This window comes from Anopheles merus, chromosome 3R (assembly GCF_017562075.2).
Source record: "Anopheles merus strain MAF chromosome 3R, AmerM5.1, whole genome shotgun sequence".
Taxonomy (NCBI): domain Eukaryota; kingdom Metazoa; phylum Arthropoda; class Insecta; order Diptera; family Culicidae; genus Anopheles; species Anopheles merus.
The window spans coordinates 11,127,277-11,139,642 of NC_054084.1; the positions used below are offsets into that span (position 1 = coordinate 11,127,277).

Genomic DNA, 12,366 nt, shown 5'->3' on the forward strand with positions numbered 1-12,366 from the left:
AATCTGACACACAGAGGGGTAAATATTCCATAACTACCACACCGTTTTTTTTTTTTTTTTTTTTTCCGAACACGCTTCACTTCCCAAGCCGTAGGATCATCAGATCTTCGATCGCATATACCGTATACCACCACCACCACCGTCGTGCTCGCACAGTGCAATGAGTATTTAGTGCAAATTTCCTGCATTCCTTCAGCTCCGACTGACGGATTTAAACGAATTCAGGCCAGAAGGCTCTTTTTCCCGCTTGCAGAACGAAAACAAAACAAATGGAACCAAGAGTACTGCACACAAACCTATCGGGGGCACGGTGAATTTAAGCAATGTTTCTGCTATATTCACCTATCTTCTTAACTCTGGACTTTTTGCTCCCGAGGGAACGAAACGACGCCCGAAGCTCCGAGAAGAACTCACGATTCCCAATCAAACGGCTAAAATCTGGAGCCTTCGTCAACTCCGCGCGGATGCCCTTTGCGACGCTTTCGGGCTATGGCGCTTCGTGATGGCATGACTAAAGCATCATGAGCACAGAGACTGACGTTACCGACGAGGCGCGACTGAAGTCAACTGGAACCCACAGTAGATAGAGAGGGGGCAGGGGCTTGCATATCCGTCGACCACGGTCTACACCTAAGTGAGCCAATTTCGCAACCACCACGAATGGGCTTTAAATAAAATGTTTTAAACGGTACTAAAATCTACTTTTCCCTGTGCTCGGGGCTGATCCGAACACAGCCGGGATGGCGTTTCAATTCAAGCCGATTTCGCGTGATGTTCAATGGACGGATGGATGGATCGGGTAGACAAAGGGAACGCAAAAAAGACCAGGGCACGACTTTTGGTGCTCCACCGGAAAGCTTGTGCTGAATAATGCGCTAAGTAAAATGGTGTGTGTGTATGTAAAGTACGGCTAAATAATGCTCCAATTGAGAATATTATGCTGATTGCCAAATCGGGTTCACCGCATGCAACCCACACCAACGGAGAGATTTGCAAGAACTCAACTTTGGTGGACAGAATTCAAGCCATAAAGTGATCATTTTGGAGCAAATGTCAGACAAACCTTACTCGCGCAAAAGAATAAGACCACTTCTGGAGTACCATCACCATTCGAGACGGCAGCGCGACTCCGTGCTTGTTGGAAAAATAATGTTCTCGCTTTTCCCGCATTCCCCACTGACGAGCCTTCGTTCCCTCCAAATAGCCCACCAAACGTACGTTTAGATGGTTTCCGTTCTAGTCCGAATGTATTCTAGATTCGCCAGGGTAGCCGCCTGCCAGGGCCAACCTGGCCTGGCTTACATTATTTTAATGTCTGCGCCTTCCGCTTTTATTTTCGAAGCGGGCAGGCAGACAACACGCCGTTAAAACGCCGCGTCTCGGGAACGAAGGCCTGGACGCCCGTGTGTGTGTGTTTGTGGAGAGTTTCTGGAGTTCAGGTTCTCTCGAGTACCCCCTCATTCGCGAGCGGATGGAGCCGTCAATCTTCTCGGACCCGGGGTAGTAGTTTTTGTTTTAATTTTGTGTAAATGTATTTCATCGCTTACGCATTTTAATTTCATTCGCTTTTCCCTGCGCTTCCGCCGTACGTACGCCGAGGTGGTAAAGCAGTCTCTTGTTTTTGCTGGTTGATGTACCAATGCTCGCAGTTGTGGCGCTCAAGAAGCTCCCCCTCCCTGCACAGGAAAGGGGGGAAGAGAAGGGATTTTAGAACGGTCCAACAAGAATATATTCCGCGCTTCAGCTCTTGTAAATGCGCAGTGAGAACTAAGAGGGCATGACCTTTTGTTTTGCTTCTTGAATGCTTCGTGGGGCTTGTTCGTGTGCAAAGAATTGGGTAATCCATTCCTGCTCAGGACGACACGAGCACAACATAGAACTAAGACAATTGAGTATCTCTGCAACATCTAAATCTATTCCAAACGTATACACTCACACGCACCGTAAACATTTAAAGGTTGTGTACTGCGCACTCATAACGTATATTTTAATCTACTTACTGAGACTCTTATAAGCCTGAGACAATTTTATGAAAGCTTTACGAGCGACACAAAATTAAAATGAATGAATCAGCGACACTGTTTACTGCTCATCGTATCACATACTGCGAACATTAAAAGCTTATGTCTGGTGATTAATGTACAATGTCTGAGCTTGAAATTAAAAATTTTAAGTTACACTGTACCACCAAAGAATAACAACTCAATTATAAATTATTATGAAACAATCTTAAACCCTGATAGTTTTATAAAGTGTGATACGTTTAATGCTACCCTGAAACCACGTGAATGATCGTTCAGCTTAAAGGCCCATCATTGCGGTCAGTGAGTTTATGTCCCGCAAAGACATCTTCGCCTTTTGAAACGCTCTGTAATTTATTACGTACAGCTCTTCAGGTTTCTTTTGGTTCGCTTTTCGTCATCTCGTATTCATATTCCCGGGAAGATGTGCCGCCGCCTTTCACTTCCGGTTGCAAATTTGATGGCTAATAAGAAAAACAACTCTTCTTCGTTCTACATAAAAAGGGCATCCAAAAAATGCGTCAGGCCTCCCGAGGTACGTTTCATAATGTGATTCACTACCCTGTTGTTGCTCCAAAATTCGAAGCTTTATCGCCAGGAAGCAGGCAGCAAACTGAAAACAGTTTCCAAAACACCCGGTTTGGTTTTTGGGTAGGTCCTCTCGCCACAAACCGCAACACTTCTACAACCAGAAGATACACACCAGAAACGATCTGAGTTCCTGCGCAACACAGTATAGGTTCTGCAGGCGTTAAGCTTCTGCTACTCTGATCGTTCGCAACAGCCACCGGAGTTTTAATCACGAAGGAAGTTTCCCTTTCCCAACCCAATAACAGAACACCACACCACCCGACGCACCCGCGGTCATAAACTGTGCTGGCAGGGTTCAGTTTTCAATGAAGTTTCTTTTCGTTACAGTAATCTTGATGTTCTTTATTTCTATCCTTTTCATTTCCATGTTCAGAAAATGTTTCGTCTCTCATGCAGCACCAAACTTTTTCCAGGCACGACAACAAATTTCATACATAAGCTATACAGGTTTTTTTTTATTTCTTTCTCCTCTCGCAGCCCAGGAGCAACAGCAACTCCGGTAGGCACACACCGCAGCCATCATGCTCATGATGAATTAAGCACAGTGAAAAAAAAAAACGCAATTCCTCCCAAAGCATTTCAGAACGGAGCAGGAAGAATTGAGGAGATAAAAAACGAACACGTTACTACTTGAAATCGATAACCGATGTTTCTTCGGGTCTCTGCTCGTCCTGCTGCTTTCGTTACCGTGTCCTCATGTCCCCGCGTCCAAACGACCATTTTTGTAGGTTCCTCTTCTCGGTTCATCGCTTTTCATATCTTTCTGGCCAGAGAATAAACCATGATCATGATGACGAAAACGGGCAGCCAGGAGAAAAAAAGGTTTCTTCCATTCTGACCCGCATCTTCCCGAGCAGACCGTGCCGTGTGCTCGAGGGGCAACCAAAAGTACCTGCCGCGTTTGCGAGTCCCTCCAGCAGCAACCACATCTTGCAGCGCCGGTTCAATGGCAACATCCTGTTGATGCTTCTCGATCTCTCTTTTTCCACTTCTGTACACGAAAAAAAAACCTACATCAACAACAGAGCCCGCGTGATGCACACAAACACACAGGAAAGATTTCATTTGGGAGGGCATGGGAGTTTGAATATGACCGTCTTCCAAAACGGGTGTTCTTGTCAGGGTGATTTTTTGCAATCAATGAGAGCGACATCACGAACGGGATATTGAGAACCTGCAAAGAGCAACAATTCTGGCATAAGGGGTTCTATGGCTATCCTACTTCCTTATATACCTTTCAAAGATAATCTCAACATTGATATAACATTTGCAATTATACCAATTTTTTGCACAAGATACTTCTAGAACAAAGCTATCCAATCTTGGAGATAGAAAGTTGTTGATGAATTCTTCTCGCGAGCCAAAATGACTTGCCTACTTTACCAAAATAGCCATTTTACCGCTCGTCCAATGCCCAAAATCATGGTCGCGTTTGACCACGACCGTTCGACACCACGTTCACGGTCATGCAAATTCGCCGATAGGCCCCCAAGAGCGAACCCACTCTTTTTTCTCCAACTACGCAAATGGAGACCCCAAAAGACTTTCTTTCCCTTCGCCACCTCGCACAGACAGACAGAGAGAGACCAACACATCGCATCGATTTTTATAGACCATCGACTAAACCACCTCTTAATGTCCATCATTTTAGGGTTTGTTCCTCGTTTCGATTCCAGCCTCACCTCCAGCAAAGTATTGGTGTGTTCGCGCACCGCAGTGAGCTGAGATGTCACAAACACACGCGCACCACACACGGGACGGGACAAACCGCACCGGGAAGCCTTTTTCTCGATCGGCCGAGAGAAAGACCTCCGTTGATCCGTCGTATACAGTTCAGCAGCACGGGAGAAAGAAGCAGAAAGAAAAAAAGCCCACCGAAGCTACACACACCTGGACCTGGACGGGTCACTGGAGGAGGTTTTTGTGGTGCGCGCGCGCTGCTTCGTTGTGTCCTACGGGTGTAACCCCCTTAGCATCGAGCGTTCTGGAGTTGAGAAGAAACCGGTTTTCCTTCGCCGGCTTCTCGTCCCGCGGCCACCTTCCTTTGCACCGGAGCCTTCAAACGCTGCGCCGTGACGTGTTCGAGAAGGAGCACAAAGCCCTCTTTTCTGCAAGTCTTGCGGGAGCTATCTTACACGAGGAGCCTGCCGCACGCTGCACACCTTTGTTGCTTCAAGTTTCATCTCCCATGATCTCCCACAGCCCGGAAGGGTTTCCTACCATAACAAGCTCGGTCTCCCTTTCTAACACTCACGGGGGTAAGCGGGAAAGAAAAAACACTTCATCACTCCCCCCTCGGTTTGCCTGTTCGATGCTACGCTTTTACGCCATATTTAAATGTCCCAAACAAACGCGAACGACGCGCTCGGGCGTCTACAACCTCACCACCTCCAACGATTGAGGTTAGGATCTCGATTGATCGTACGTTCGCGTTGGTTGGAGCTGTACGCGTTTTATGGTGCCTAAAATGTGTGCGCGCACGTGCTTCAGCAGCCACCCTCCACTCTCCGCTACAGTCACTGTGGTACACCATCGGAGACGGCGGGATTTTTGTAGGAATACATTAATTTATGATTACCTTAAAAAGGGAGTAGTGCACCATAAACTCCATGACGGGTTGAAGCGCGAAGCAAGAATTATCGCTGATCGATGAGCATGCGAAGATAATGGTAATCAACACGGCCGCACGGCCACGGTTCACAAATTCACAGTCATCCCACGCAACACACTTGGAACGTTACAGTAGAACCTCTCCTACTACACCAGGGAGGAGCGCACAGCTCACATCGTAGTTAATCTGGCCCTGTTTTTGGATACGTCAAAATCACTGTCTAGGTCACACTTTACACCTTCACCTCCTTTTTAGCAATACGGGGGAGAGGAGTTCGAACGAATGTGCCACTTTTCCTTACGATAAACGACGAAACCTCGTCATCACCGAGAGCGCAACAAGATTAATCGATTGTTTGTGTTTGATTCTTCTGCGTCTTCTTCTTTGACACTCCGAAACTTACGCGATGAAACGTACAACACCACCAGCTACCACCCAAGCACGACGCACAACCGCCACGCCGAACCGTTTCGGCCAAAGTGTTCGGAAAATGTGTCGAAATATGAATCACTGGGGCCCTATGCGTGGCAGCTCATTTTTCACGAAAACTACACTAATCCCTCTCACTTTGGGACGTCTTTTTTGCTTCGCTTGATTGTCCTATGTCCTCCCCCTGCTGTGTTTCCCTCCCAGCCTCAGTTCGAGGAATGATTAAAGCGCACTTTTAGCGGATCTCCATTGTTTACAAATAGAGATCGTTTAAATATCCGTCCGCTCTAACGATCGTAAAGCGCTGTGCGCGCTGCTGATGATCATGCTGATACGGTCAGCAAAATTTACTTCGCAAGCTCATTATCGTCACCCTGTCACTGAGTGTTAAAACGATTGTTTACCACTACCTGCTGCTGCGGAGATGTTCCTTTCGCTTTTTGGGAGCACGCTAAGAATAAAGCAGCAATGGCGGCACCCTCGGCCAAGTGGCTGTTCAAGGAAATGCGCATCCCAATTTTTAGAAGCTCATGCCATTGCTCAGCAACAAACAACCTGTCACTTCCTGCTCGGTTGCAGGCAGATGAGGGGAGAAGCAATGGGCATGGGCAATGGGAAGCTTGATGTTCCATGTTAGGCAAGATCCGAAACAAGAGGAGCCTAATTAAATCAAGGTCTAGTGCTCGAACCAGCTTATCAGCACTGCATTAATTCGCGATCGTCTCCTCCAAAAGCAACCATCATCTGGGCCGGGGAAGCTATACATAAATTCCGAAATTCGCGCGAGCGCGACAGCAATTAGATGGATGCTTTTTCCTCAACGGCCCCTCTACCTAGAGTTTTTTTATAGGGGAGGCTCTGCTTTATGTCATTTTCCTTCCACTACAATCCATTAGCCATCTACCAAACAGCGACCTGATGCATTCACGACAAAACGAGAGTGATGCCGCGCTTCAGGGTGTCGGGTTACGCAATTTGCCCTCATCGTTTTCCGCAGCCCATTCAACAGCTCATTTTGGAGTGTGTCCCGCGCGTCGTGTTGGTGGCACCTACAATTTTCGCTGGTTTTCCGCCGATTTTGTTGACCCGCTAGTTTAGAGTGCTAAAACAAAGGAAGCTTCGCCGGAAACAACCATTAGATTCACACTTTTGTTGTGCATTAGTAGGCGCTTCGTTAGTAGCAGCATCTTCCTCCATCGTCTGGCGTCTTGGTTGTGTCTTGGACAACCTCGCGCGTCCATCATACAATTGGAAAACCAGCGAGGTGCCATTTAGATTTAGCTTTTGACAACATTATTTCCACCATTCAATTGTGTTCAGCTTTTAGGCTTTTTCAATGGGGTGCCACAATTCACTTCTGTCATCTTTCTTTTCACCCAACTCCTCCTCTCACCAATGAGGAGTTGTTTTCCACCAGTTCCACTATGCGTTCATTAAAATGTCAACCCTTTTGCTTTTTTTTCGCTTAGTGTCTCTTGTGTGGAAATTTACATTTTCCTGCATTCATAAGCGACCACACTTTGAGCAGCTCTACTTCGCAGCCGGAACCGATTGCTGATGGATTGGCGGGTGAGGGTATAACACATCCAAAGAGTCAGACACAATACACAAACCTACGCGATAAACGCTCCTCCAATCTTAGTAACAATGGAATTCCTTCACTACCCCAAAAAAAACCCAATGATCCGACAGTTACGACGATACTTGAGATGCAAGTTTAATACGAGTTTCAATGCTCAATTGAGCGGTAATGTTACTTTAAGGAGTTAAGTAGCTCCACACAAACTGTGCACCACTTACGCAGTGTGTGTTTTTTTAGTGCACAACTACCGGGGGTGGTGGGCTTTGGATTGTGTCACACAATTGCTTAGCGCACTACTGTAACACAACACAACAATGCCACAACAGTGAGGCTCGTCAACCAACCGAAGCGAATTACGCACCTTGCAGCTCCGTACGCAAGAAACCGTACGCTTTTAACTGGCCGCGGTAATGTGTGTGTCGTTGTAATGGAAACAATCGTTTCCTTCGTTTGTCTTCCCCAAAAACGGCTGCAGCTCAGACTTCACGCTCGTCGTCGGTGTAACTTAATTGAGACGCGAGTGACAGCTGAGATGCTAATGATGACATTCTGCGGTAGAGTGTCCATCTTGCGATCCCTTTGTTAGTCAACGGGGAGCTTCACATATTACGCACCGTGTTGCAATCGGAAAATGCCACACAAACGTTTCCTTCTGTTTGGAGGTTAATTGCTTCATTTGGAGAAGATCTGCTGCTACAGGAATGTCCACAGCACGTGATACTTCTTGCTGACGACCACTAATCAAGATCCATCCAATGTTCCCAAGTGCATTTTTTCCTGAGCATTCAGTAACCTGTAATTAGTGTATCGCGTTTTCGGCGCAGTGTAATAAACACGAAGCGCCAAATGTCAAGTTCCTTTTGTGGTATGCCTCCCTCTTCATACATTCCACCACCACCCCGCTTTGATTATGACAGTTGATGCGACGATAACTCCCGACACCGCTCGCCAACAGTTAGTCATTCTTCGAGGTTATGAAAGCCAAAGCTTCTTCCGCAATGCTACTTATACTAGCACGAAAAATGACACATTGAAAGAACCTTTATAAAAAAGGCTTCTTTCTGTGTACACTGGTGATCTTCTGCACGAAGGTTACTCGCATAAATTAACCACCGAAAGTAATTATGTAATTTACACTGCGAATTGATTTTCCGCCTTTGAGTGATTCCAATTCAAGATCTATATCTGCGTTCGCTAGCCAAAATCAGCGAAACAATAGTGAGAACTTGTTTTGCTGCCCCCGCCCGTAGTGTCAAGCAATGCGGAAAGCATACTTAAAGGCATTTTTTGACGCCCGAAAACAAACGAACCATCATTCATTATCGTCTTCCTCAAACATGTTGATTGCCCCTGTTGCTTATCCCCGAAAAAATGTAAACTCTTATTTCATTCCTCCAACTCACGGAAACTGCTGTGCTACTGATTCTCGTTGTCTATAGTTTGGATGTACACTAAGGATGAGGTGGGAGAGGCTAGTGCTTACCTGAAATGAAACGAAGAGGAAAAGGAATTAGTTTAAACCAATCAAAATTCTTCAACTGTTTGTAAATGGAATGATTATTGTATCCAGCGTTTCCCAAGCTAAAACTTCATAGTGTGTTGTAAAAGATGGAGTGTAACATAACCTTATGAAATTAAGGGTTTATGTAATAAAAAAACCATTGATATATATGGTTGCACATCAATGTCGTCTTTTTTGGGCTGGAAAGTCAAAGCAAACAAACAACATTGATTACTTTGTATTTATTCGTTCTGCCGATAAAAAATATCATTTTAAAGTGTTTGAATATCAAGCAATCTTACACAAATCGCTTGATATATTTGTTACGCAATCAAGTCTGTAGAAAATTTATTAACTTCTTCCTGTACCAACTACAATCATATTCTTCTGCAAGCCCACTGCAACGATTAGTGCAAACGTTTTCCCCGCGCTTATTGCATTTCCGTTCTGCTGTGCAGCGAACAACACAAACTGTGCCCCATCTTAAAGACCGTCCCATTCGTTCCCAAGAGACAATCACAAACTTCCCGAACAAGACGCCCGCAGCAGCAGCACCAGCACCAGCATGACCGGAAATCAGTTGATAATAAATTGTGCATCGGTTCGCTGCACACTCGCGAAATGTGTACTCTCTGGGGTAGACGGTTTTTTTTTATTAGTGCTGCTTCCCTTCTCCTCATCAAGCATTGTGCGTCCGCGATCACTGTGAAGTTGGGCTGTGTACCACAGCGTTTTTTCCTGTTTTTGTACTTTTAAAAGAAGCAAAAAATAACGACGCCAATGGAACGAAAACGAACCAAAAAAAAAAACAGCAACAAGAATCTACACCCCACAGTCGTAAACAAAAACAAATGCACCGATCGCACGAATGCACTCTCGCGCGCGGGTTGATGCAGTGAAGAAAAAGGGAAAAGTCATCGATCCCGTTCCGACTGAAAAGAGGCGTTGTTTTTTTTGTGTGTGTGCTTCCTTCATTTTTTGCAACAAACCAAGCCGAGAGGGCGAGAGATTGACCATGTTCTGTCTCGAATCTGTTTGTTCCACCGGCTGCGTGGGGTGCCTTCCTTCGGCAAGTGCGCCGAGCGTCGCTGGCGGTGTTGTGCATTCTCTTCCCTTCCAAATGTTGTTCGGGGGGCGCTATTTTACCTTCTTTTGTTTTGATTCCTCGCGCGAACCATGTTTACCGCCGGTCTGCTCATCATGATTAGACCTGTTATTAGAAAATTACCATACAATCGTATCGAAGCTTTGTTGTTGCTGCTGGTGCAGATTTTCCTCCCTTCGTTTTTACTATTACACCCTTCATCGCACAGCCAGTGGTATGTGTGTGCATCGATGGTAGTCAACCGGAAGGGTGGTGGAAGATCAGCAAAAAAACAAGAAAGGTCTCACAGACAGATCGTTGTTTGAATGCAACTGTGTACGCACTGTTTTCTATTCATCGTTGGCACTACTAACATTAGCACGGGGTAAGTAGTAAACAATCTTATCCCAAAATCACACATGTCACACAAGTCTACTTTTCTTATCCAAACCGTTCTCCCCTTCCTCGAAGCCCTTGTCGCGTGAGCAAGATCTGAGCGGGAAAATGCATCTTGCGAAACAATTAATTTGCATACACGATCTTTACCGCTCTAAAGGGACCGCGACCCGGTACACACAAAAGGGTGAAAAGCGAAAGCATCGCACACGCACACATAAAAGAAAGACAATCAACGCAAGCAAAGTAAATCACCATTCGGTCAACTTCCCGATGGGAAGAAAGTCATTTCAGCTCTCCTTTACCACCAACCACCGCAACACACAATCTAGCCGCGCGCGCCGATAATGAAAGCATGCGGAAAAGTGTATTTTTAAAAAAAGTGAAAACTAACTTTTTCTTCACGCTGGGCCGAGCACACGCAGAGAAGGTGAACGTTTTTCTTCAAATCGTTTCATTTAGTATTTTTTGTCATTTTTTATCATTCGTCGCTATTACCAAAGCGTTCGTCGCTTAGCCGATAATTTAAATCATTTGTTTTAAATTAAATCGTTCGCCAACTTTTAAGCTGTTGCGTTTTTTTTTTCATTTTAGAAAGACAGAAAGGAAGCACCCTGCTGCTTTGGTGTGCACATAAAACTACAGACAGCATTTAAAAACATTAAAGGTATTAATTTCATTTTAAGTTTCGACGGCCAATTACAAAAGCAAAATCTATCAAACTTTCGCGAATAAAACGCTGTCTTCAAACTGTGTGTCGCTCAGTTCTTTCACATCACACACCAAGGTGCCGCAAGATTGGTCGATAAAAAATAACGCTAAAGATCAGCGATCTGTTGGTAGCAAATTTTACGCCCCATTTCCCCCAACACACATCCGGGGCATTTCAACACGCACGCGAGGGGGGCTTCATCACCTTCGAGGGCAGGTGGGTAGGGTAAGTAAGTAAATGCGCACCCCATTTCGCTTGGCGCGCTCGAGATATTTATCATTTTCTGTTCTATTTACTGCGGAATCCTTAACCATTCCATCGACCCAAACCATCGTACGATTTAAATGAATGAAGACAATTAAAGGTAAAAAGCGAAAGGATTCCGGTTACGCTACACTACGCAGCCACAAACGATATTTAAACAAACCTTCCGCGCAAAGAAAGGAAAGTAACAGTACATGGGGATGGGGGGCAGCACTGGCAAGTACTTTTCGGAGCATTATTCAGGGATGAAAACGCTCTCGTTTTGCCTCCCCATCATTTTGTGCCGATAATTTTCTGCATTCTGTTGGCAAATTGTCCATCAAACGTCATTTACCGGTTTGCTGCGGTACACAACGGTGCTACATAGGCAGGCAGAGCAGTCCACTCCGCATGTTTGCAGCAACATAATGCACAAGGCATTATTCGAAACCAGCGCACCATAAAGCCAGCGCACGCGATGCTGCTGCTCGGGATGGCAGTAACAAATCCGTTGCTTTTGGATGGCGCACCAAAAGAATGCTGCTCATGAACATAGTCGAAATGCTTCCTAAGAAAGGCCGGTACGGATTTTCATTCAAAGTTATGAAAGTCACTCATGCAAATAAAATTGCTAAAACTCTTTCACAAGGAACACACTCATACCGATCGCTTCGTGAACTACTCCGCAGACACGCGTGGCCCAAGGAAATGGCTAACTCGTGCACACACACACCAACAGGACCAGTGTTGCCGCGCTCTGTATCGCAGCATCATCCCCCTTCTTTCGCTCCCAAGTCGGTTTGAATGAAAAACTCCACGCTCCAGAAAAACCAGTTTTTGCCAATCGGGCGAGGAAAAGTTGATCGACTTACTTTCCGCTGGTCAGGCCGGAGCCAAAGCCACCGCATACAAATTGCGTTCTGGATACACACGCGCTGCTCTCCCGTCCATGAAGGGGGAGGGTGCCACTGAGCACAGCAAACCAACACAAAGCATCGATTGGCGAGACGATTACGACCCGAAAACCCTTTCTTCTGCTTCCCCTACTTCACCATCCGGGTGAACCACCGGCTGTAGGAACGTTTGGCCTGGCGAGCGTCAAGCCCAAGCATAGCAGCCTCAACCTCGACCGGAGGAACCGGTCACTGCCTGGTAATGTCTCGGGGAGCCCGCTCTGACGCTTGGAACCACCATGA

The 12,366-nt window shown here is 46.0% G+C and overlaps 1 protein-coding gene across 5 annotated transcripts in view; it reads right to left on the minus strand.

Annotated features, from left to right (window-relative positions):
* Positions 1-12,366, minus strand: part of LOC121595297 (signal-induced proliferation-associated 1-like protein 1) — a 78,763-nt gene that overhangs the window by 20,541 nt on the left and 45,856 nt on the right. Inside the window, exon 1 of one of the 5 annotated variants that reach the window (XM_041919185.1) lies at positions 5,191-5,825. The exons of the other annotated variants lie outside the window; for them this stretch is intronic. Coding sequence (XP_041775119.1) covers positions 5,191-5,223 — 33 coding nt within the window. The 5' untranslated portion in view covers positions 5,224-5,825. Of the gene's footprint in view, positions 1-5,190; positions 5,826-12,366 lie in introns of those variants that run through there. 5 annotated transcript variants of the gene reach the window in all.